Source organism: Anthonomus grandis, chromosome 1 (genome assembly GCF_022605725.1).
Source record: "Anthonomus grandis grandis chromosome 1, icAntGran1.3, whole genome shotgun sequence".
Taxonomy (NCBI): domain Eukaryota; kingdom Metazoa; phylum Arthropoda; class Insecta; order Coleoptera; family Curculionidae; genus Anthonomus; species Anthonomus grandis.
Window position 1 is genome coordinate 28,766,442 of NC_065546.1, and position 27,138 is coordinate 28,793,579.

At 34.8% G+C, this 27,138-nt stretch overlaps 2 protein-coding genes across 3 annotated transcripts in view; one reads left to right on the forward strand and one right to left on the reverse strand.

The window, feature by feature from the left end:
* The window catches only part of LOC126750559 (small subunit processome component 20 homolog), a 60,181-nt gene extending 43,030 nt beyond the window's left edge, over positions 1 to 17,151 (reverse strand). Inside the window, exons 1-7 of the mRNA XM_050460206.1 lie at positions 16,976 to 17,151; positions 14,092 to 14,378; positions 13,705 to 14,038; positions 12,474 to 13,655; positions 10,142 to 10,737; positions 9,914 to 10,078; positions 1,538 to 2,219 (exon numbers count right to left, since the gene is read on the reverse strand). Coding sequence (XP_050316163.1) covers positions 1,538 to 2,219; positions 9,914 to 10,078; positions 10,142 to 10,737; positions 12,474 to 13,655; positions 13,705 to 14,038; positions 14,092 to 14,378; positions 16,976 to 17,020 — 3,291 coding nt within the window. The 5' untranslated portion in view covers positions 17,021 to 17,151. The remainder of the gene's footprint in view (positions 1 to 1,537; positions 2,220 to 9,913; positions 10,079 to 10,141; positions 10,738 to 12,473; positions 13,656 to 13,704; positions 14,039 to 14,091; positions 14,379 to 16,975) is intronic.
* A 280-nt stretch (positions 17,152 to 17,431) lies between these two features.
* LOC126745967 (glycerol kinase-like) overlaps positions 17,432 to 27,138 on the forward strand; it is a 41,290-nt gene continuing 31,583 nt past the window's right edge. For both annotated transcript variants that reach the window (XM_050454025.1, XM_050454031.1), the window contains exons 1-7: positions 17,432 to 17,660; positions 17,739 to 17,997; positions 18,055 to 18,269; positions 23,372 to 23,587; positions 23,644 to 23,754; positions 23,810 to 23,909; positions 23,998 to 24,154. In XM_050454025.1, the coding sequence (XP_050309982.1) occupies positions 17,586 to 17,660; positions 17,739 to 17,997; positions 18,055 to 18,269; positions 23,372 to 23,587; positions 23,644 to 23,754; positions 23,810 to 23,909; positions 23,998 to 24,154 (1,133 nt within the window). In that variant the 5' untranslated portion in view covers positions 17,432 to 17,585. The remainder of the gene's footprint in view (positions 17,661 to 17,738; positions 17,998 to 18,054; positions 18,270 to 23,371; positions 23,588 to 23,643; positions 23,755 to 23,809; positions 23,910 to 23,997; positions 24,155 to 27,138) is intronic.

The window sequence follows — 27,138 nt, forward strand, 5'->3', positions numbered from 1 at the left end:
CTTTGTACCAATTGGCAAAAAAAAAGAATGACAAAACGTTTGCCGCCGTTTGGCATGACGCATTGTTTAAACGCAGTAAAGATGAACTAATAAGCACATTTTACCAGTTTTTCCTTGTGAAGAGAGACGCTGTGAAAATTAAATTATGGCTTGATAATTGCTTCGCGCAAAATAAAAATTGGTTATTATTTTCATTTTTGATCTACATTGTTAATTTTCATGAAATTAATGCTAGAGAAATTATTATAAAATATTTCGAGCCCGGCCATACATTTATGGCCGCAAATTCGTTTCATCACAAAGTTGAACAGTCAATAAAAAAGATATGCAACAAACTATACGATTTTGCAGATTTTGTTCAAGCCGTAAAACAATCCGCACGGCAAACTGAAGTTCTGCCAATGGAGTTACAGCATTTTTTTCTTTGGGAGGATTACACCTCGCAATATAAACTTAGTAGAATTAACCAACCAGTATAATTAATTAAATGAAATAGTCCTAGTATCTGTCCAAAGGGGTTCCCATATTATGACATACCAAGATGACTTCGATGGTTCAAAAATTGAACTTGATTTTCTTACTGCCAAAATTACAAAAAATAAAAGAGTTAATAATAAAAAACCTCGATGCAATAATGAAGAACAGGCTTTAGTTTTGGAAAGACCTTCCAGTTTCCCAAGACGATGACTCAAACTAAAATGTTAGTATTTTTTTGTAAGCTGATATGTTAAACTTATTCACTTTCAATAAACCTTTGTTTTAAAAGTATGTAATAAAGCTGTCCATTTCTTTTGTAATATTAGCAAATATTTAATAATAATATTAGCAAAATGCAATATCCTTCTTGACGTATCTAAAATTTGTACTAAAATCCTAAGCGCAATAGACGCATCTCATTTTTAACTAAAAATCTCTTTCTAAACAAATAAAACTTCAAAGTTATTTATTACTCAAACACATTACTACAAATAACTAAAAAAAAAATTCAAAAATTAAATAAGTACGAGTGCTGTAATAAAAAACCGATAAATCGCAATAACTCAAAAACTTAAAATCTTGAGTTGCGTCTTTTTGGCTTAGGACGGCAGTATAGTAAAATATCAGGGCGTTCCATAAGAAAAAACTGACCATCTTTCAAAATTTGACATATCTAAAATAGCAAAAAATTTCTTGACATCGGATTCAAAAATTTTAAACAGAATTCCAAGTTTTGTAAAATTTCAAGTCAATATATTGGGAATACACTTATAATATAATCAACAGACATTAACAATCGTAATAAAATATTTTCTATCGTCTGTAGATAGTCAAATTATGTAATGAAAACCACATTTTATTGCAATTCAGATTGTATTGGAGGCCATGAAATGCAGTGGACTGTCTGCCACAAAAATCCATTACAGACTCAAAAATCGTTGACCATCTCATTAAATTATTATCAGTAGTTTGTAGTAAGTACTACTATGTAAAGAAACAATATTTTCACATTAATCAGCTTGAAAACAACAAAAAAATGCCAATATAAACCTCTACTTACCTTATCAACCCTGTCAAAGATCCCTTTGACCGTAGCCCCGACGACAAAAACAATTTTCAGCAAATAAGTGAGCAACTTGTCCCCCATAAGGCCTCCAAACTGGTCCAGAATCACGTTCAGCAAATTAACGGTGCTCAGTAACTTTTTCGGGGCCAGACACTTCTCGAGATCGATACTCGCCACTATAGACTCCACCTGCTTCACCTCGTTATTTTGCAAATATTTCTCGTAAATCGCAAACGCCTTCTCCACGAAACGTAACATTTCGTCCTCCTCACACCCGGCCAGGAATCTCAGCACCAAATTCCGTCGGTTTTGACCTGAAGCTTTTCCGCCGGTTCTTAGGCCGGTTTTCCCGCTCATTTTGCTGAACACGATCTGCAGCACGACCGGGATGAGGTTTTCCCGATGTTCCTGTTGGACTTCGGTACTTTCCTTGTCTACTCTAAAGTTGATTATGGCGTTTTTAAAGTTCTTTTCGTCGATCAGGTTGTAGAGGTGGTCCTTGTATGGAATGATATATTTGAATTTGTATGTCATCAAACAGTCTAGGGCGGCTTTCTGGACCTCGGCGTTTTTGTGTTTTAAGAGGTCAAAGTATAAGCGGTAGATTTCTTGTTCGCGGTACATCGATTTTGGACTTTTGAAGTGCGAGAATGCCGATAACTTTTCCAATAATGTTCTGAAAGGAATGTTTATTAGTTATAACGATGCATTTACTAGTGTTATTTAAAGTATCGTTTATTGTTACATCATTAATTATTTACAGTATAGGTTGTTATATACAGTGAACGGCAAAAATATGGAACAAATTCAATAAAAAAATAAATGAGGGTGTGTTCAAAAAAGTACATCGATTAATATTTTTGGTACGCATTTTTTCCAACAAAAATTTTGTATAAAGGGTGTCTCATGTAGCCGTCCAACTTTCTTATTTTAAATGGAACACCCTGTATGTGATTAAATTTTTGTAATCTACACAAAATTATAAACATTTTGATGTATCACATGCCACACTTTTATTCGACTCTTTCTAAGATACGCGGTTTTGAAAATTGCTGTTATGAATTTAAAAGCCTTTAAAACTTAATCGTTTTTAATTGCTTTTTTCTGAAAACATAAAAAAAGATACATGTCAAAAAAAATCAATGTACGTAAAATTATAAATGAAACTCAACGAATTAAATAATTTAATTATTTTATTAAGTGTTCAAATTGCGTACCATTCACTTCTTGGCAAAATGCTAGTCTATTTAAAAATTCATCCAAAACATTGCTAAGAGTATTTTCATTTAATTTTTTTTTTATTAATTAGAATCAAATTAATGAAAAAAAATTACTAAATTGCGCGGTTACTCTTTATAAACTTTTGATTTTAAATACCCCCAAAGAAAAAAATCCAGGGGTGTGAGATCTGAGGATCTTGCAGGCCATTCCGTACGACCACTCCTACCAATCCACTGTCCGCATTCAAATATTCGCGTACCTGACGGGCAAAATGGGGGGGAGACACCATCCTATTGAAATTGAATAGATCTATTTGGCTTATTAAGCTGATTTGTTTAGATTTATTAAGCTGAGGATTAGATCGAAAAAATAGGTCCAATAATTTTATTATTTAAAATATCTGCCCAGACATTTAATTTTTGCGGATGTTGTTTGATTTTCTTTCATCCAATGGGAATTATTCGTACTCAAATACATAAAATTTTGCTTCTTTACCGTACCATTTAAACAAAACGTGGCTTCATCACTAAATGATATATGCCGATGGAACAATGGGTTTAAGTTCACACATTTCCATCAAATTTTCAAAAAATTGTAGTCTGCGATCAAGATCATCATCTTTTAGCTCATGCAGTAATCTTAGTTTGTATGGATGATACCTTTCTTTCTTGAATATACGCAAAGTTGTTCGTTGGCTGACAACATTATTTGGAGCTACTTCAGAAGGCGAAATATGGGGATTACCTTCCACTTCTAATAAAATATTCAATCTTGTATTTTTTAAAATTTTTGGACGACCCGGCCATATACGATTTTTCACTGTCCCTGTTTCTCTACATTTTCTTCAAATTTTACTTACTGTACTTCTTGTAATGGGCCTTTCCGGATATTATGCATTAAACTATAATTACAAACTTCTCGAGTTCTTTGTTAATCTCTGTATCAAATTAAATTTTCAATTCGTCGAGTTTCATTTAAAAGAATCATATTTATATTAAATACGCAGTGACACAAGTTATATTTGACAATTTACTTATTATGACAATATACCTTAACTTGTTTTTTTTATTAGATACTTAAAACAATTTGAAGTGCATTTGTATCATATTTTTTATATATCATTATATATAATTTTTTTCTAGTTTTAGTAGAATAAGTAAGAAAAAATGTAGTCATAGACAGGGTATTCCATTTAAAATAAGAAAGTTGGTATTGACCATGGCTACATGAGTATACAAGATTTTTGTTGAAAAAAAATGCGTAACCAAAAAATTAACCGACGTGTGCGAGCGTTTTTTCGAGCACGCTTTTATTTGTTTTTTTACTGAATTTGTGCCATATTTTTGTCGTTCACCATATAGTTCATATAGGCAATACCTTCAAATTTGACAAAAATCAGTACAGATATTAAAAGAAACACAGCACTTTGAGAGCCACACATCTACTAAATCACATACCCAGTGAGATAGATAAAAACAGGCATATAATAACTGTGTCTGTTGACCTGCATTGATTCAGTGAAAAATGGCATTTTGAGGTGAAGGCCGTAAGAAACCTCTTACGAATATACTCTACTTGAAAAAAAGCAACAAACAGATGTAAATGGAAGATAAGTAAAAAAGCTAATTTGGATGTAGGAGGTAATATTTGTTAAATGCCTCTGAAGATGTTAAAAATAGATATTTTTTATAAAGCTGTCCCTGAGTACACTCCATGTTAAATTTTTGGTGATGATAAGACATTAAAGATATTTCTATTGGTTTAATTTTTTTAATACTGAGTCATTTATTTTTATTATTATTAATTTATTATTGTAAAGCAAGTTGGTAAAAAACAAATAAATCTTATAATAAAAATAAATGACTCAGTGTGAAAAAAATTAAGCCAATAGAAATATCTTGAATGTCTTATCATTACAGAAAATTGAACATGGAGTGTACCCATTGGCAGCTTTATAAAAAAACATCGATTTTTAACATGAAAACCCATCTAAAACACTGAATATAAATGTGACACAAAATAATACTAAATCTTCGTTTTTTTGGGTCGAAACTTTGCAAAAAACATGAGCAAGAAAACAAAAAAAACAAAAGAACGGAGACAATCCTCCGAACATAACAGTAAGGCAGGAGAAACATCCTCCTCCTCAAAGCAAGTGGCAGGAGCAACAACCTCCTCCTCTCAGATGGCAGGAGCAACACCCTCCACCACAAAGCAAGCGGGAAAAGAAACTGCTTCAAAATCTCAAAGGAGATTTTCCTTTTCTCTTCCAGAACTGGGAAAGCCTGGGGGAAGGGACGATCCACTAAGGCGTGGACTTAGTGGTGCAGGCGTCAGGAAATACCTACGCTTTCTTCACGAGGGCATGTCACCCGAAGAAGCGAGGAAAAAAGTCCTAGACGACAAGGAAAAAAGAAAGGAAGAACAACCTCCTCAAACTTCCAAGGCATCGCCTAAGAAAAACCCCCAAGGTAAGAGGGGAAGTGACTTCATCTCACCCCAACAAAAAAAGGGGGAAAAGAAGCAAAGAACCGGTGACGATCCCCGGGTAATGAAGACGAGCAAGTCTGCAAACATAGCAGGGCAAGCCACCAGCTATGCAAAAGCGGCAAAGCTCATCAGAATCGGAGTATTGCCGGAGGACTACCCTGAGGCAACTCTAACCTCCGAACAACTCACAGATGTGGAGGAAGCAATCGTATCAGAAATGATCAACAGCACAACAAAGGGCCTGCAGTTCTCAGGTATTCATTTTCGCTCGGGAATGATACTTGTGGACTGCGAGTCGGAGCAGACAGCAGAATGGCTGGCTCAGATGGCACCTAGGTTGAAGGAATGGAAAGGGCCAGCGCTGGTAGCGAAAAGAGGAGAGGACATCCCAAAAGCGCATACCATCAGCCTTTTTCTTCCACGGAGCAAAGGGCAAGACACCACAGCTCTCTTGAAACTCATTGGAGTACAGAATCCAGAGATCTCCACCGAGACCTGGAAAGTAATAAGCGCCAAAGGAAATGGCCACGGTCAAGTGCTTTCTGTTGGAATCGACACCAAATCTGCGGATAGCATCCAGGCAAAGGGATACACTATCCACTACAGGTTTGGGCAAATCCCCGTATCTGGCCTCAGAAAGCAGGAGAAGGCAAAGAACGAAAAGATGGAGCTTGATCCATCCACTTCAGCCTCTACCTCCTCCGAGCCAGTCGCCAATGAGAACACCTCTACGGCGACTGAAACACAAGAGACCGAGGGCATGGACCTCGATCTTAATGTCAACCCGGCCACTTCCGCTGAGGAGAATGTCATCAGCAGCGAAGAAGAAGATAGGCTTCTGGGACCTAATGTAGACCATCAGGGGGACGGACCGGATGGCCCTGACAAATCATAAGAGGACTTCACTCTGCCAAACCGGAAGCCTTTAAATTCAGCAAATTAGCACAAATAAACCTGCAACACAAACGAGCATCCTCCGATGTGATTGCACGGATGTTTGTCAAGCAAGATCTGGGACTAGTCTTGATCCAAGAACCCTGGATCAATCGGGGGCAGATCAAGGGTCTGTCAAGCAAAACGTCAAAAGTAATATATGATACCAGGCAGGAATCACCCAGAGCCTGCATTCTTATAAGAAATAACATCAATTACATATGTATTTCAGAACTCATGACACGGGACCTAACACCTATTGTCGTAAATCTCGACATTGGGGACACAAACAGGACCATAGTAATTGCGTCAGCATATTTTGCTGGAGATGGGCCTATGACACCACCAGCAGAAGTGCAAGAGCTGATTCAATACTGTAGCAGATTGCGTCTACCACTCCTCCTAGGCTGCGACGCAAATGCTCACCATATCACATGGGGAAGCACAGATATTAACTTTAGAGGTGAGTGTCTGCTTGAATATCTAACGACAACCGATCTCGAGGTTCTGAATGTGGGAACTACACCAACATTCGTAACTAAATCGAGATCGGAAGTATTAGATATTACTTTAGTCAGCTCCAGTCTCAGAGACCACATCAAGGAATGGAGAGTATCAGCTGAACCATCACTGTCCGACCACAGGATTATCGAATTCAAGCTGGACAGCATTAAATACAATCGACCCGAAAGGAGGGTCCCAGGAAAAACAGACTGGGAATTATACAACACCAATCTGGAAAACAACTTAAATTATCTAAGCTTAAATGGGAAACCGCACCATCTAGACTTAGAGCAGGACTCACAAGCTGTCACACGTGCAATAAATGAGGCGTTCGACTCAAGTTGCCCAGTGACCAGTGAGAGACCCGTTAAAGACGCCCCGTGGTGGAATACACACCTGTCAAAACTAAGGTCAAAAGTGCGTCATCTTTTCAATAGAGCGAAAAGAGACGGTAACTGGCAGGTATATGCCGAAGTGCTTACTCTTTATAACAAAGAGATAAGAAAAACCAAAAGACAGCACTTCAGAACTTTCTGTGCGGAAATCGCTAAAACTCCGACTGCGGCTAGACTGCACAAAGCAATGGCTAAGGGAGGCACATACCCAATAATGGCCCTCAAAAAGCCAGATGGCACCTACACGAAGGGAGAAGAGGAGCAAGCCATCCTATTACTTCAAACACACTTTCCAGGGTGCGAACCTATAGAAACGGTCCCAATAAAGTACACCAATCCTAAAAAAGAGGACTGGGAAGTTGCAAGGACCGTCTTTACGACAGAAAGGTTGAAATGGGCAATAAACACCTTTCGACCGTACAAGTCACCGGGAGTGGATGGAATTTTTCCTGCTCTCCTACAAAACGGACAAGAGAAAATCCTTCCTCACCTGAGTAGAATAGCAAGGACGAGCTTAGCGTCGGGATACATTCCCAGTAGCTGGCGAAGGGCAAAAGTCACCTTCATACCGAAAATAGGAAAAAAAGATGGGACTGACCCCAAATCTTTCAGACCTATCAGCCTTACGTCTTTCATTCTGAAAACAATAGAAAAAATTGTAGACAACCATATCAGGAATGACATTCTGGAGAGAGCACCTCTACATCAGTGTCAACATGCTTATAGAGCGGGCAGATCCACAGAAACCGCACTATATCAACTGACACAAATCATCCAGAAAAGCCTGAATGAGAAATAAACAGCCATCTGCGCCTTTCTAGATATATCTGGGGCATTTGATAACACGTCACATGTAGCGGTAAAAAATGCCCTGGAAAAAAGAAATTTGAACAAAACCATAATCCGATGGATTTGTCAAATGCTTGCCACGCGTACGGCTGAGACTACTGTGGGCGAACAGACCACAGGCATCAAAACTACTCGTGGCACGCCTCAAGGAGGGGTAACTTCACCCTTACTATGGAGTCTAGTAGTCGATGAACTACTTGAGATATTGACAAATCTCGGTTTCACCTGCATAGGATATGCTGATGATATCGTTATTATAGTCAAAGGCAGGTATAAGGGCACTTTATACGACCTCATACAAAGAAGCCTAAGCATCACGGAAGAATGGTGCACATCAGTGGGGCTGAGCATAAATTCAGCGAAAACTACTATCGTACCATTCACTCGTAAAAGGAAAATGCAACCCACCAGGGACATCCACCTGGGCGGACAAGTTGTACATACATCGGATGAAGTAAAATATCTAGGAGTGACACTGGATAGTAAGCTTAGTTGGAACAAGCATCTAGAATTCACAGTAAACAAGGCCACTAAAGCCATTATGATCTGTAGGAACCTAGCGGGTAAAAACTGGGGATGCTCCCCAAAAATACTGCAATGGATGTACACCATGATGGTTAAACCCATAATCACATATGGGGCAGTGGTGTGGCATGACACTACAAAGTTAAGTACAGTAAGGCGTAAACTTGACAAGGTTCAAAGACTTGCATGCGTATGCATTACAGGAGCTATGAAAACATGCCCCACAGCAGCACTGGAGGTCATAGTTGACCTGGCACCTCTTCACCTGGCAGTAGAGGGAGCTGCTAAAAGGGCCATGTTCAGATTAGCAAGGGATAGAACGAACAGTAGGGACATTGATCAGAGAGCCTGGGTATCTCAAACAAGATCCATTCCCCTGTTCGATCTTCCCAAGGACGATATAACTCGGGAATATCACTTTGTTAGGAATTTCAGTACAAAAATTGACAGCAAAAGTGACTGGGAAAATGGATCTGTCGCCCGCTCACTTAAGCAGAATACTATCAAATGGTACACAGATGGTTCTAAAACCGAAAAAGGAACAGGAGCTGGAGTATTTGGGCCTGGCACCAAATACTCAGAGCCACTGGGAAAATACACCAGTGTCTTTCAAGCGGAAATACACGCTATAGAAAGATGCGCTCAATTAATCCTGAACAAAGACTACCTCAAGCAGGACATCGCAATCTTCACCGACAGTCAAGCAGCCATAGCAGCACTGAGTTCACATGTCATCAGTTCTAAAATGGTAAGAGACTGTTTGGGCAAACTTAATGAGGTAGGAAAGAGAAACAAAGTCACAATATTGTGGGTACCTGGACATACAGGCGTGCAAGGTAACGAAGAAGCCAATATTCTGGCAAAAAAGGGATCTGGTTCTCAATTTGTAGGACCGGAACCTTTCTGCGGCATAGGAAAGAATACTTACCTATATGAGCTTACAAAAATGGAGGATCAACTCAGAGAAAGCCTCTGGGATGATCATCCAGGGTTGAGACACTCCAAGATGTTCCTTGGAACCCTCGACCCAAAAAAATCTAAAGCTCTAGTAAGTTTAACTAAAACTAAACTACGGATTGTAACAGGATTCCTAACAGGGCACTGTCACCTTCGAGAACACCGCAGGAAACTAAAACTAGAACAGACAGGTGAATGCAGATTCTGTGGGGAAGAGGAAGAGACCCCAGAACACCTAGTAACTGCATGCGAAACAGTTGCCGAAAGTCGTGCCATGCACCTCGGTAATTATGAAATTCCAGAAGGAAATATCTCATTACTGGAACCGTCACAACTATTAGCCTTTATTAAAGCCATAGGATTGTACGAAGTAATTTGACTTGAGAATAACATCAAGCAGTAATTAGAAAGGGGCACACAATAGATCTTTTAGGTCGCAGTGAAACTTCACCCTTATTTTTTAATCTAATCTAATCTAATCTGGGTCGAAACTTACTTGGTTAAAATTTTTCTGCCCAGTTTCCTAACCTCAAGACTACTAACTTCCTCATCATCCTCCTCCTCTTCAGGACAATTTTCCTTGTCTTCAGCAGCAGAATCAGCAAATATTTTAACATTACACAAGGTAGCCATCTCTGAATTGGTGTTTGTATATTCATTTCTAAAATTAAATTTAAAATAAAAATCCTTTTTTTGCCTTAAACAATATAAATCTTACACTTACTCTATAAAACTCAATAATAACTGAGAAGTATCTCTGGTTTTGGCCTCTGCTACATTAGGAAACATCGCTAAAGCCCTCCACAAAAGAACCCTATAATTTATAAAATCTACCTTATAAGCACTCCTTTGGCCCTCTTGAAATGTATCCCCTAAAGCCTCTAAATCAGTCTCAAATGTATCCACACTAATTACAGGTTCAGTCATGATATTTTCAACAACTCCTTTCAACTGAGGACCAAACACCTTCCAGAAATCGTTAGAATCCAACCCATGAGCGTGGCTTTCAATGATTTTCGAAACTGGGTTCCATAGTAGTTTAAAATTCATATAAAGGACCCCACAGAGGTATCTCAAAGGTATCAGCTTAAATTCTGTCTTATTGCACATAATCATTTGAGGTTTATCAAAAGTTAATTTTTCAAGTCTTTGCAACTGGTCTCGGTAGGTTTCCACTAACGGTTCAATGGATTCTACTTCGTAGATGAGAGAAAACACTTTGAAGGGTTCCGAACGTACCTCTGGATCGTTTGAGTGTTTTAGATTGAATTGCGGAAGGGATTCGAAATTGGTGTAGATGTGAGCAGTTAGAAGACGTACCTAGAATTAATAGATACGATAGATAGTAAGTTTTTAGGTCTTATATATGTGAGAATTTTTTTGTTTTTTTTTTATTTATTAGTTTGTATAAGCAGTTAAGGTAAAAAAAATAGAAAAATGTTAAATATTATCTAAAAATTATAAGGATTATCTTTTAGAATATAAAACAAACTAGCTACATTTACAACGCGGGTACCAAATATTTAAAACTTGGATCAAATGACGTCATTTGATCCAAATCCTATTTTTTCGGTGTAAACACCTAGGACCCATTTTGAAGTATCAAAATGACAATTTTGACATTTTATTGGAACTTAAAAGGTTTTTATTTTTGTACACAAAAATAAGGTAGAATAGGAAGAGAAGGACAAGCATAATCCTTAAAAAAAAAATTAGTTTATTTTTTGTTATATTCATAAACAACAATAACACTTTTAAAGATTTAGAAGTTATGTCCTATAACTCTTCCTCTGAACTAATAAACTCCATTTAACTGACATTTTGATCCTAGAGATAATCCTGCAATAATTAATCCTGCATTAATTAAAAACAAATGGCCGCAACTGCCTAGAAGAATTAAAAAACTTATGCAAAAGTTCTGTTATATCCTAGACAGTTGATAGGTTTTTCGGTATTTTAGAATTTTTCTTTTTCTCTGCTTAGGAAAATAGGAAAAACTTAATCTTAGAACTTTTGATTTTTGGTTTTTAGATGGGAAATGTAAATATAGTACTAGATTTAGTGTTTGTTGTTATTTAGTTTGTATGACTTGGAGGTATGTACAGTTTTATTTATTTTAAGAGCATGCTCTTTTATTTTTTTGCCATTTTGCATTATAATTATTATTGTAGGAACGTTTGTTTTCTTTTGACGATTGGATATGCATTTTCTTAAAATTTTTTATTTTAAAAAATTTTAATTTCTCTACTTTGCAATTTGGAGGTTCAAAATAGGGGGTTACTTTCAATGAGTTAAGGGTTGCTTTATTATAATTGCGTAATTTAAATGTTAGATTTCCTCACAGGTTAACGGTGCAACTCCATTGGAGAGCTACATTTGAAAGAACTTTTTTATATAATGCCTCAGGAGTATACAATAAATTACCAGTAAATCTGTTAAATTTACTAATTAATGACTAAAAAATTTAAGAAGTATCTGCTAACGTCGCAATTTAATAGGGTTAATTTTTAATTCGTTTTTTGTTTATTTTACTTGAATTTGAGTACTCAGTCTGAGAACAATGTATTCTGCGTGGTGCAGGCTCAAAGAAGTATATTTATTTTTTAATAACATGCTGTATCTAACTATTTGTTTTTCATCATATGTATTATCTGTCATTATATTGACTGGTTCCAATTAAGGTGTGCTGATTGGTTCAGTAGAGTAACTATTAGCTAGACTGCATCAGTCTTCTACACCTAAAATTTTTATTTTTCACCTCTGTATGAATTATTATGGTTCTAATAAGACAGTTATTTAAAAAAAATCCACATGATCATCATTTATTATAAAATTTCCAATACCCACAATGTCTTTAACACAAAACTCTGTCATGTAGTCTTCGACTGTTACTTAAAAAGACTGTTTTTGAGAATCATAATTATTTTTGTAACTTCCTGAAGAAATCAATGACAGATGTAAGATGCTTGGAAAATAACAAAAACTATCAATTGCCTGACATATATCAGTCAAACTCTAGACTCTAAAAATGTAATAAGTAATTTACAAAAACTTACCTCATGATAGGGACTGCTAAAGTTGTTCTCACAAACTTTGTGTAATTCCATCAAAATATCCGTATTTATAGCCTTTGGCTCCTTTAAGACGGTAAACAGAAGACTTAGAGACTTCAGCGCTGCCAAATATGAAAAACTCGAGGCAAATTTTAACAAAACACTTAAAATTTCTTGAAAACTTCCTTCTATAGCAGTGCTGCCTTCTAAATGAATTAAACTTTCCAAAACCAAATTTATCCAGAATAACACCGTTTTTACTAATATTGGTTCTAAAACTTCTTTGGCTCTGTTCAACAAAAAGTCTAAGTTCCCAATAAGTTTCTTTGTCAAAACATTCTTGTCATTTCCTCTCAACTCCATATGGGGCAAACATATTAAACTGCAAAAGTAACTCTCCTTATTTGCCTCAATATCTTCATAACTATGTAAGTCCAATGCTGCAGCAAGCTTATTGAAAATCATTGTACTAAAGTCTTTAAAATCCAAGGAATACTTAGCCCACTGTAATAAACTGATGCCAGAGCCACACAGTGGGGTCTTTTTCAGCACCAACTTTGTCAAAGTATACAAACATTCCTTGTCAAACTCATATAAGCCACACTTTCTTAAAAATGCTGGTAAAATAAGGGTTTCAAAAGAGGAACTACTGCTAACATTATTAACAAAATAGAGCAAAACGTTCTTCTGATCCAAGGACAATATTTTTCTAATTAACTGTGAAGCTTGCTCCTGTGGCAACCTAATATTCCTTGACAGCAGTACAGATATGGAGATTTGCACTAAAATAATCAAAATTTCTTCTGAACACATCTCCCTAGCAAATAACTTTATTAAAAGCTGTATCAAAGCAGATGGCTCTTGCACAAGTTTTCCACTTTTATATTCCACCATTTGCCCAACCAGTCTTAAAATAAGCTCGAAATCTTTTTCTTTAGGTTGCTCTTCCAGATGTGAAACATTTTTAAACAAAACATCCCAAACCAGTTTATTTTTTTGAGGGTGTATATCGGCTGCAATATTGGCAACAATACACTCAAGGATTTCAAAAAGGGTGTCTTGAGGGTACTGAGAGTTCCATAAGGACTCAAAGTAAAATGGCAGAAATTGTTCGGCACAACTGTGAAACTGGTTGTTGACTCCATTAATGACCTCAAATAGGAGCTTACCACAACCTGAAATGCCCTGCAAAATGGTTTAATATTTGTTTTTTATTAATATTTTTAATACTTACGTCTTTATGTTTATTTACAGCTTTAAGTAGCAGTCCCAAAAATGCTTGCTTATCTTTCACTTTCCTGGCAATAAAAGCAAAACTTTCAGCAGCAAATGAGTTTATATACTCAGGTTTGCTGTCTGATAATAATGGCAGAAGGGAGTTGAATACTTCATTAATATTTTTGATAATAGGTCTCCATAGTATTTTTAATAAATAAGCTAAACAGGTAAAGGTCCACTCCAATTGCTCTGTATTCTTTGTGTTTAAGAGGCCAATAATGGTTTCTAAAAATTGCTGGTAAAAGGGGTAAAATTCTTTTTGGAGATCTTGGGCAACAGCAATAACAATTCTACAACACCACATATTAATACAACTAATACTCAAATTAAAACAAGGACTTACTCCAATATAGGCTGAAGATATAAGGGGTTCCTTTCATTTAAATAATTTAGCAGTACATGAATAATGTGCTCCTTGCCCAACAAGACTTGTGGCAAAGTAATGTAATTGTCAGCCTTTATTTCCTTCTTAAACTTCTCATATCCTTCTGTTAAGTTTAAAACATTCCATTTTTGAATTGCCTGATAAAAATAACTCTCTCCTTCCTCAGTCTGGGTCTCATATTCATGGCCAACTTTATGAAATATGTTGATGTCAATATTTGCCACACGTTCAGAAAATGGTTGGAACTATAAAATAATAAGAGAGCTTTTAAGATTAGGTACATATTGAATGCTGTAGCATTAATATCTCATGCTACTATTGAGAGCTACTAGAGAGAGCAGTTTTTCATGACAAGTTAAAAGTGACTAAAGTTATTCATAACAGTAATGAATATAGTAACTATAGAACAATAAGTTTTAAAATCATATTTTATTATCAAAAAATATAAAGTCACTGGACAAAGTGTCCTACTAGATAAAATATTTAACACTTAAAAAGTAAATAAATAGTAGATTAAAATGTACCTACATAAGAGTAGTGTGATGAAATAATAGTGTAAAGAAAAGAAAAAGGAAAACTATTTAGTTTTCCTTGTGATTTGTGTGAAGGTATCATATATGGTGAATGTAGAGGAACACTTGTAGGAGAAATACACATAATTTTGAGACCATCAAGAATCAACTCTATGTGGGTTAAGAACTGAATTAAGAAGATATCAGAGATTCAAAACCACATAAATAAAACCCAGTAATAAAGTCAGCAAAAAAATTGGCCAAACTGAAGGAAGAGGTGGATAGCTTAAGAGGATCTATAGAAAGAAGATGCAGGGAAAATGAGTCATTAAAGTGAGAGATTACAAACATAAAAAAAGTAGTTAAACAAGTAGATCAAAAAATTGCGGAAAAACATAGCTATGCTGATGCATTAAAAAAAAATTAGAGGAAATAGTTGAAACAATAAAATATCAAGCCGAAGCAGACAAGTAATAAGAACCAAATGTCGAAATATATTAGTATGAAATGAAAGAACGGGAAAGATGTGTTATCAACAATAATATAACAATATTATCTTCTTTGGAATTTTTTTTAATCAGAGCAAGCAGACAAATTAAAAAATGATCAAGAAAAAATTAATTCATTATACAATAAAATTGAATTGATCTTGTCACAGACATATCAATAGAATGCCAAAAATTGTAGAAAAGACTGAAAAAAACTTAATCATAATAATAATCATGCTTCTAGCTAATCTGCAAGTCTAGATATAGAGCAGATCCTTTACAACAAAGAGGAGGATGTGCATGTTTTATCGTCAAAAACAAAGTAAATAATTATAGTTTAAGCTGCTGGGTTTTATATTATGTGTTTATTTTCTTTTGCATTTCTTTTATTATTTAGCTAAGTACATTTTAATTTACAAGGCTATTAATAAGTGGCTTTATCAATATTGATACAAATAACAAACAAATAAATGAATTATTGTTGAAACTATTAGGCATTATTTTGATCAAGAATTGAAATGGCAGTCTTCTACTGAAAATCTATGTAACAAATTGAAAGGTACTTGTTATGTTTTGAAATATATTTTACATTATTGTAATAACCAGATATTTTTAACATTGTACTATGATAACTTTTATTAATTGTTGCAATATGGTATTGTCAACTGAGGTGTAAGTGATGGCTTCCAGATGCATTGGACATAGAGACTCATGTAGGGAGTGTTTTAAAGAAAAGATTGAAGTGTATATTTATGAAGCAGTACTAAGCATGCTTATAAAATTAAATATTTCATTTTTCAAGCAAATAGGCCTCTGCATGTATACAATATACATGTTGATATGAACTTCTTTTGCCAAGTGTAGTGTTGTGAGCAATGGAACGTTCCCGTTTATTCTCGAAGAACGTTCGCGAACGTTCACAACTTTTTTCGTGACATTTATTCTCAAGAGCATGAATGAACATTTGAGCAAACTTTGCCACCGTCTTCGGCTGCCACTGAAAGAACTTTCAGCAAGTATTCTTTCCTGCACACAAAAAAAAGAAATCAATTAACCACTGAGAGGGCGGGAAAATTGGCATTTGTTGCTTCAAATATTAATTTAGTAACAAAATTAAAGAATCAAAGTATAAGCTCAAATACCGGCCAGCCAAACACCTCTACCAAGTTAATGGAACCGAAATAAAAAAAAATAAAACTCACTACCAAATCTGATGATTGATTGAAGATGATTCTTCTGAGTCTGAATTTGATTTAACGGAAATTCGGAGTGATTTAAAATTAAGAGAGTGCGAGGAGGGAGAGGATAGTTTGGAGAAGAGTTCCTAAATAGGTTGTTTGAAAGTTTAACTTAATAAATAGAACATAAATAAACAAACATTTTTAATTTCAGATATTTTCCTAATATGTTTCCTTTGCATTTTTTTCATTTATGCTTATATGTGCTGAAAATTCTCGTTCGTGCTCGTTCATGCTCGAGGAACGTTCTCGAAAAATAAATTCTCGAGCATTTTACAACACTAGCCAAGTGCTCATTGCATAGCCTTTTATCAAAAACAAACTTATTTATAATGCCTGTAAAATTTTTGACGATTTAAGTAGTCATGTTATAGACTCTCCAAATAGATTTATTTTGAAGAAAAGGCTAAAGAATTATTACACCTTAGATGAGTTTTCTTCACACATAATATAATAGGTAAGAGTCTTTTAACATTTAAACTTAGTATAATAAGTGAGAAGTATAAAAAAAATGACTATTTTTGTTAGTTTTAATATTATATTTGGAACTTTACAAGAATTATTATTATTACATTGGAAAAAAAGAGACTTAGTAAGCACAAACCTTAAAAGTGTTGTCATCTTTATGCCTGGTAGATTTATTCTTCATTTTGTTTTTTTATTTTCTTTTCACTCTAGTTGAACACATGTAATATCACTTTTATAGGTAAATAAAATATAAAGGTTTTATAAAGACTCTTTTGGAGTCCCCATTAATCGGAACGAAAAATACAAAACATAACCTTAAAAGTTGACAGATGTCAAGGAGCACGTGTGAAATTCGTCTATATTGCCAAATTAGACACATTAAAGTTCCCCTAAGTATATTCAAAAAATGCCTGAAATTTTTTTAAGATATCGAGAAATAGATTGATGAAATTTCACTTATTTTAATACTCATTTACTATAATATTGTAGACGTGTGTGTCAATATTCGCTTTACTTTTTAAATATAGGGCATTCTTTTAGGGAAATGTTGTTAATCCGGCAACACTGCAATCAATCCAAAAGTGAGGTTATGTCAGATGTCTAAGTGTCAAACAAATTAAAATTTCTGTATAATTTAAAATTTATAGGGGAATAATACCGAAAATATTATTCTGGACCAGAAAAATCGAACTTTGATCGAGTAGACCCTCGTTATGTATTTTGTTCAGATGTAATTCATATTAGTCATGGTTTCTACAAGGGAAAAGTATGGGCCCCTTATAGGGTCTATTGATGAAGGGACCTCCAGTACAAGATTCTTGGTAAAAGAAAATTCTTAGTTCATTTATTTATACAAAGGCCGCCTTTCTAAGTCTATTAAAAGACAGTATTTTATGTAGGTTTTTGCCTCAAAAACAGCAGAAGTTCTCACATACCACCAAAAAGAGGTTCCTCACATTTGTCCCCAAGAAGGATGGTTCGAACAAGATCCCTTGCTCATACTTCAAGCGGTTAAACAAACCATTGATGTCACTTGTGATAATTTAAAAAAGCTTGATATAGAATATGAGGATATTGTGGCTATCGGGATCACTAACCAAAGGGAAACAACTGTTTTATGGGATAAAATCACTGGGAAACCTTTATGTAATGCCTTAGGTATGTGTTCTTAATTGCTTTAACCAAAATTGAGATAAAAAGAATAAATTTTTTAAGTGTGGATGGATATGAGGACTTCAAGCACAGTGGATGAAATCTTACAATATGGCAAAAAGGACAAAAATTTCTTGCAATATGCTTGTGGCTTGCCAGTTAGTACCTACTTTAGTGCCTTGAAAATAAAATGGATGATGGACAATATTAAGGGTGTAAAAGAAGCAATGAGAGAAGGGAGATGCTGCTTTGGAAACATTGATAGCTGGCTTATATGGGTTGGTGCAAATATTATTTATTCAGTAATTAGTTTTACAAAAAATAATACACAGCTTCTCTACAACTATAACAAGAACTAAAAGATATTTATATATACATATATTTATAATTAGTAACATAAATAAAATTTTCAAAATACACTTTATACATTTATAGACTAAATTACTTTAGTACACAATTGTACTGTAGGTGCAACAGTATGCATTAATATTCATGACAGTATTCTTTAGTGAAAGAGCAGAAATAAAAAAATAATATTCCCACAATCAGCAAAATAAAACAATATTCCCATCCTATTGTATAAAAAATACCCATAAAAGTTTTTACTTAATATTTATTCATTTAGTTGCTTTTTACATTTAGAATTATTCTGGAGGTTATTGTAAATTTTTTGACCAAGATAATCAATGTGTTCAATACTTAATTCTGAATAATTTATTCATGTTATCACATATACAGTTTACATAATGTCAAAAAAAATGAAATAATATTAATTGAAAAGAAACTACTTAAAAGGGTTCATTAAAAAAATTACAAACAATATTTTTCACATAAGATACATACTAAAACAAAAGGACTAAAAACTAAAGAAAAGAAAAGATTAAGAATAATGTCACTTACAACATGTTGAAATCTGAATTAAGATACTCGTCAAAAGAATAGAATGCATTCTTTATTAGATAATGCTTTACCCTTTGCTTAAAATCTTTAATTGGTAAAACCCTAGTCATATTTGGTAATACATTAAAAAACTTAATAGCCCAGTACCTTGGACCATCCTGACACCTCCCCAGATGCCAATAAGCAGGTAGCAAATTGTTCCTTGCGTGTGTGTTGTAGTCATGGACATCCCTGTGAGCTTGAAACTGAAGAATTGCATATTAAAGATGGGAATGATAAATGGCAAAATATGCTGTTCTTTGAGCTTTGGGTCCAAAATGACTCCTACTCCCAGAAAACTCACCTCTGATGCATTCTCTATATTTGACAGATCTCTCATAGAGAATGTAACCTGATGTGTCTTATCACTATTTAAAAGCAATCTCTTTGCGCAAAACCAATCTTTAGCCCTCGCCTGTGCCGCCATAGATCCAAGTAGTGATTCCTCATATGAATCTGCAGCATAAGAAGCAGTTGTGTCATTAGCAAAGAGAGCGAATTTTGCAAGAGTTTCCCCTTCAGAAAGGTCATTTATATATATTAAGAAAAGGATGGGCCCCAGAACTGATCCTTGTGGCACTCCAATGCTCATAACCCTCCTTGCTGACGTCACACCCGCAACCCCCACCACCTGAGATCTATATTGAAGATATGACTCGACGAATTTTATACTATTATGATGGAATTTATAGTATTCAAGTTTTTGAAGAAGGATGCCATGATCGACACAGTCAAAGACCTTGCTCAGATCACACAGCAAGACTGAATTGTACTGAAACGCCTCTATTATGTCTATTATATCAGACGCAAGATGTAGGATGCCCTCGACAGTATTTATATGCTCTCTAAACCCAAACTGGCACCGGGAGAAGACATGATTGATCTCAAAAAAACCCAACAATTTTAATGGCCATGCACTTTTCCACTATTTTTAATATTATAGGCAAGAGTGATATTGGCCTGTAATTTTCTGGCAATAAAGGGTCACCCTTTTTAAAAATTGGTACACAATTGCTACTTTGAGAACTTTAGAAAAAGTATTATGTTTAAAACAAAGATTTATTAGCTTAGTCAAAGGAATTATTAGGCAGTTTTTAATAGTCTTTAACATTTTAGTGTTTAACCCATATATATCACAGCTTGGTTTATTTTTTAGGTTATTAATTACATCCCTTACTTCATTAAAAGTTACCTCAGAAAATGAAAATGGAGGTAATGCTCTCTCTGTAAGATAATCAAGTGGATTATTATTTGAAATTGGGATATCTCGCATGATGCATGAAGAAAAAATTATTAAAGTCATTTGGTGTAATTGATATATTTTTATGATTTAATGACTTATCACTTTTACCTCAGTCCCTGTTTATTATTTACTACATAGTTTTTGGTGGATTTTTAGAGGAGCGGATAAGGTTATCATTTGTTCTTATTTTAGCTTTTTTTATAGCTTCTTTATAGAGTTTGTTGTAATTACTAATTTCTTGTTTAATTTCTACCTGTCTATATTTGTCCAATGTCTAAAAATCCACTTTCATTCTTGGAAGATTCTTCAATTTATTGGGACTGTCACCCCAGCACTCTCTTACACCACTATCCCATAATTTATTATTGACAATACCAGTAAATAATATAGTGTTTTTAAGGAATTTATTGATAAAATATTCTTAAGCTCATAGAATTTAAAATCAATTTCCTTACTTTATAACATAATTTACATGATCTTTCCAATAAAAAGTTTAATCTAAGTATACTCCTAGATATTTTAATGTTGAATTTCTTCCAATTGCATTAAAGCATTCACACCTACTATTTAGAGGACACATATCATCATAATCAGGTAGTGAACTTGTGGTAAGAGAGAATGCAAGAAATTTTGTGTTGTCTGCATTTAATGTTAATAAACTATTGTGCAGCTTCTGCTGATTTTTTGGTATTTTCTCAGTCTTCACCCCATATAATAGTCTTAGAGTCATCAGCAAAGCAAAATACCACTCCCTCCTCTTTTCAAATTGATAATATGCTATTCATATTCATTTGAAAACTTCCCACCACGGATTTATCGAAAACCACTGTTTAAAAAAAAACGCCGAAATACATCAAAAGGTTTGTCAAGAGGGACAACTTTCTAACCTAAAATTACTTCGCCCCCTTTCACTCATTGCCCCCCAGGGTCATCCTCTTAAAAATTTTAAATGGCAAGGGGTATCGAGTAATGGCTTGTTTAAAAGGTCTTTCGAACTTCGTCTTTTATTTTGACGTTTGATTTTTTTAAATAGGTCGATTCGTTTTCGAGAAAATTAGAAAAATCTTTGTTTATCTTAATTTGTTTAGATAGAAAACAAAAACATGAAAAGATTTTATAGTCCACACATAATCTTGTACCGCCATCTTTCTTTTTAACCAATAAAACCAGACTAACGTAAGAAGAATCTGATTCCCGAATAATGTTATGTTTTAAAAGTTCTTCAACCATATTACGTATTACTTCGCGTTGTTTTTCGGGATATCTTCGCGGCCTATGAATAATCGGAACATTTGTTGTTAAATCTATGCGCATTTCTTCAGTACAAGTACCAACATCAAAGCTATTAAGTGCAAATGATTCTTTAAATCGATTTAACAATTTTAAAAGGGAGTGCTCCACTACTGGATCATCGATACCAATTTTTACGTTCGTTTTGTCTAAGACAAGGCTGGTAACTCGAATACTGAATTGAAGTGTTGAGCCATTTTAAATATGTGATATCATGAAGTTCGGGGAAATTTTGGCCTATTAGGATATCCACGTCTAAGATTTCTTTATTTATTATATAAAATGTTTGCGTTTTTCAATGGAATAAACTTTTACGTTGGCGTGAACATAATGAGAAACGCTTAGAGATGTGTTTAAGAGGGTCTTAATAAAAATATTTGTTTGAAGCGGTTTTCGATTTAAATTAAAAGACAAAATGATAGCTTGGTTAATTATTGAACATTCACTACCAAAATCAATAAAACATTTAACAGGTTTGTTTTCGAGATATATATTTTTAATATATTTGTGAATGGGTTTGTTGATTGCTGAGTTTGTTTGTCATAATGAATTGTGATAGGCAACAAACGCCTTGCTAGACTGACCTTTATTTGGACAGTTACGTCTGATATGTCCCTTTTGCCTACAATTATGACAAGTTAATAAAACCTGTGCCGAAGTTTGTTTAGTTGGATTGTTTATATTTGAATTTCGCGGTGTAAGAGTGTTGGTATTAGTTATTTCTGGTATATCCGATTTTTCATCAAAGGTCTTTAAGTATCTCGCTAATTTAGCAGGGTTAGTTATTTCAGAGGTTTCTACTGAAAATTTAATTTGTTGATTTTTAATTCTCCCCATTATCAGATTTACTTTATCCTCATCAGTAATAAATAACTTCATTTTGTTAATTAAAGCCAATTTTTCGAAACAATATTCGTACAGGCCTTGATTAACTTTTGGAACGCACTTTAACATTTTAGTCATGTCTGCATGCAGATTTCTTTTTGATATAAACTGTTCGCTCAACAATTCTTTCCATTCGGTCCAAGTAAATATGCGCGTCGGCAAACCGCGATACCAAGTCTCAGCGGAACCGCGCAATTTACTGAGGGCCAGATGGCAAGTAATTCGGTCATTCCAGTTGTTAATAAACGCATACTTATCTACGGCATTTAACCATTCCACAATGTCGTCATTAACAGGGTTAAATTCATCTATTATGTTACTGTTAACTACCCCCGAATTATTTGATGTATTTGTAATTCCCTCAATACCATCTTGTAAAGCTTGACTTAACGATAAAATAGACTCACTACCCTCCAGCTGAGAACTCTGTGAACTTGTAGATGCAATCGCTAAAGGAGGGGTGGAACTCCTGCCTTGGTCAATCATCCCATGTCGCCGTCGTTTGTTTTCATGCACATCGCGAAAACCACTTCGCGAGCGGCTACGAGCATTAGGTACCGACCGATCCCGCCTATCACTTATAGACGATGCATTATTGCTATTGTTTGGTTTCAGTATAACACTTTTACAACAGGCGCTAAGTTTCTATTCCACTTCTGATGTTAACTTATTGAAATAAAACTACAAATTTAGAACAAAACACGAATTTAATGTTAACTATCAAAAGCAAAACAACAAATTTAGTACAAAAATAACGAAAGCTTTCTCACAAAAACTATTATTTTAAACCCCGCAGCAGTCTAAAAACAAGTGTACTTGTTTTTCTGAGGCATTTCTGTATCATTTTAATGGTGCTAGACAATGCTATAAGCTTGTAGTTATTTGTTAATTTTTTGTCACCGTGTTTATGCGCTGAGGTTATTGTGGCAGTTTTTAATATTTCTGGAAAAACTCCAGTCCTCAAAACAACATTTACCACAATGGAATAGAATCTTAATAATACTGTTTAATGACATATTTTAGAATTTAACTGGTGGTACCAAAGGAGGACTACATATAACAGACTGTACAAATGCCTCAAGAACTATGCTTATGAGTATTGAAACTTTACAATGGGATCCACAGTTATGTAAAGTATTTGGTATACCAATGAACATTTTGCCAGAAATAAGATCTTGTTCAGAAATTTACGGTTATATTGCTGATGGACTTAAGTTGTCTGGGGTGCCCATATCAGGGGTAAAACTCATTTTATTGAATTATTAAATGGGTGATTATTTACGGGTAAAAAAAAGATTTTAGGAGACCAACAAGCGGCTCTAGTAGGTCAGCTCTGCTTTAAAGTTGGCCAAGCTAAAAGCACTTATGGTACGGGATGTTTTATTTTATACAATACTGGAACCGGTGTAAGCAATTTCAAAAATTATTTTATATATTACTGATGGACTTATTAATATTTAGATGGTGTATTCCTCCCATGGTCTTTTAACGACTGTCGGATACAAACTGGGGCCCCATGCCAATACAGTTTACGCTCTGGAAGGATCTGTGGCTATAGCAGGTTATTTGTTAATTAGGTATATTTTAGTTTAGAGTTTGTGTTTATTTATGCTAAGAAAGGGATATTAATTTAATGGGGGGTGTTTTAGGAATATCTTTAAGGTGGCTCAAGGACAATTTGCAGATTATAAAGAGTGCCAGTGAAGCCGCTGATGTTGCTCACGGTGTTACAGAACCTGGAGAAGTGGTCTTTGTTCCTGCCTTTTCGGGACTGTATGCTCCTTATTGGAGGAAAGATGCTAGAAGGTAAATACGTTTTTTACTTACGAGGCAGGTCCAGAAAGTAAGTGTACTGAGCCTGTCACGGCGGTAGGGAATTGTTTTTCCACATGTTGGCTGCACTGCCGCATAGCGTGATTTCTCCCCTCCACAACAAGACCGCTTCGAGGTCAGTACGTTGAGAACTATAGACGCAGCAACACGTTTAGTGAGAAATGTCAATCCAATCTCCCGCCAAGTGTGAAATACGCGGCGTTATCCGTTATCTCGTTTGGAAGGGATTAACTCCGGTTGAGGTTTGTAATGAGGTACAAACTGCATATGGTGATAAAGCTATGAATCGTACAAGTGTGTTCAAGTGGTGTCGCGAGTTTAAAAATGGTCGTACATCTGTGCATGATGATCAGAGGAGCGGAAGGCCTTCAATTGTGACTGAAGAAATTTTGGAAAAAATCGAAAATGCGATCCGTGACGATCGCAGATTGACCGTGGATGAATTTTCTGCAATGTTTCCACAAATTTCGAGATCTCTGGTACACGAAATCATCACAGAAACCCTCGGATATCGGAAACTGTCGGCGAGGTGGGTCCCAAAACAGCTGACAGACCAACACAAATTGAATAGAGTTGAGGCCGGGCAAGAGTTTTTGAGACGCTACACACTGCATGGCGATGAATTTCTCCGCTCCATCGTTACTGGAGATGAAACTTGGGTTGCCCACTACACACCAGAAACCAAAAGGCAGTCTCAACAATGGCGTCACACCTCTTCACCCTCTGCCAAAAAGTTCAAAACGACAATTTCATCCAAGGAAATCATGGCATCCGTGTTTTGGGACTGTCAAGGCATAATTCTTATTGAATATTTGCCTCAAGGGGAGACCATCAACGCTGCAAGATACTGTCAGACCCTAAGAAAATTACGGAGGGCAATTCAGAACAAGAGGAGAGGCATGTTGACAAAGGGAGTCTGCCTGCTGCACGACAATGCCAGACCACACATAGCTAACGCCACGAAAAACCTGCTCGCCTCGTTTAAATGGGATGTCCTGGACCATCCTGCGCATTCCTCTGACCTAGCACCGTCAGATTACTACCTCTTTACCTCCCTGAAGCTGCACATGGGTGGAAAAAAGTTTTCAACCGACCAGGAGGTGAAGGAGGAGGTGGAGAAGTGGACGAAGGGATTGGCGAGAAACTACTTCGAGGAGGGCATCAAAAAACTGATACCCCGGTACACCACCTGCATTGAGAGGAATGGTGACTATGTCGAAAAATAGTTTAGATATGTACTAATGTAAACAGATATTTTTTTTGTTCAAATAAAAAAATTTATAACCTTTAAAAATTTAGTACACTTATTTTCTGCACATGCCTCGTATTTTAGTTTTGTGAATAAAAATTTCATAAAAATCAAATTATTGAAATGTTCTTAAAGGGAATTTCTTGCTGAAAAGTTTCATATATAAATGTATCTTGTTTCTTGTATCCCAAAAATTTCGAGATTCAAGACAATTTTGGTCATAATTTATAAACTACTCAAAACACTTTCATATTTTTTTCAGACAATATTTTCACGAAATGTCATTCTTATAAAGGGTTTAAAATTTAAAAACTAAGTTTGTCCAGGTTGTTGAGAATCTTTTTTAAATCTGCCTAAAAGAAATAATAAATGACGTAAAATGTCTGGAAAAATAAGAAAAACGGTTTGTCCAGGTAGTCGATCATTTATTTTAATAGAAATTTGCCAAAATAACAGTAAAAAATGGGAAACAATGGAGGAGTATACAAATAGAAAAAATGTAAAAAGCAATGAATAAGTGGAAATAAAGGACGGAGGAAAAAAAATCTGAAACATTTTCAGCCATAATTACTCTGTAGTTTGTTGAACAACAAAAGTAACAAGTATTTACTCCAAAAAATCAAATTCTATTTTTTATACCATATGTCAGAATCAGTGTTAAAACTTTTGTAAATTATATATCTAAACCCATTTCTTCTCTAATCGACAAAACTTTTAAATGAGGTGTCCTTCCTGCTTTAAAATGACTGTCATTAAGCCATTTTACGAAAAAGATGATAAACCAAAAATTGGAAAACTGTACACCAGTTTAATGTTAAATGTGTCAAATATATTTGAGAAAGCACTAAAAACGAGATTGTTTAGCTTCTTTTCGAAAAATAAAGTACTTCTACTTTCTGAAAGACAGTACGGCTTTTTGTAGACTACCGATATTTCCAGGAACTTTAAAAATATTCTTAAAAAAGGCGTTGGGAAAAGAACGGGCGTTTCTTTTCCAATAATTTGATATATGAACAATTGTTCTACCTCAAAAACTTTTTGAGTCACAGTAGATTTTATGAAGTAAGGTTCAAGTGCAACTGAATTTGAGGTTTTTTGTAACCCACGAATATTTTTATTCATTATTCTTTCTTCATTTTTGGGTATAACTCGGGAACTAAAAATATTTTCATAATTTCTTCAGAATAATTTAAAGGTTTTGAGGATCAATTAAGGGTAAAAAACAACCAACGTCTAGGGAGGTTTAAAATGCTTTTTACTTTACTAAATTGATGATTCTCATATGAGGGTAATGTCAATTTTAAACCAATAGGTATTAATTTAATACTGTATCTATTGTATCACTTATCTCAAGAATAAATTTAGTAAATTAAATAGCTTTGTTTTTCTTTAAAAAAAAAGACTCGCGTACGCGTTCGTCGGTTAGATTTGCGGCCGAGTTTTTTTTAAAGAAAAAAAGGTACCGTAGATTTAAAGGTATGGGGTATAATTTTAAGGATAATTAAGTGGGGCAGATTTTTGGAAATAGCTTATTATAAATGCCAGTCGATTCATTTATTATATTATCCAAATTTATAGCTAACTCCTGTAATTAATTAATTAATAACTAAAAAAAAATTCAGTGCAAATGAAAAGTCTAATTTAAGTGTCCAAAAATGTTTTTGAGAAAAAAGGTCTTTAATTTAACAGATTTTTCTTAAGTTACACC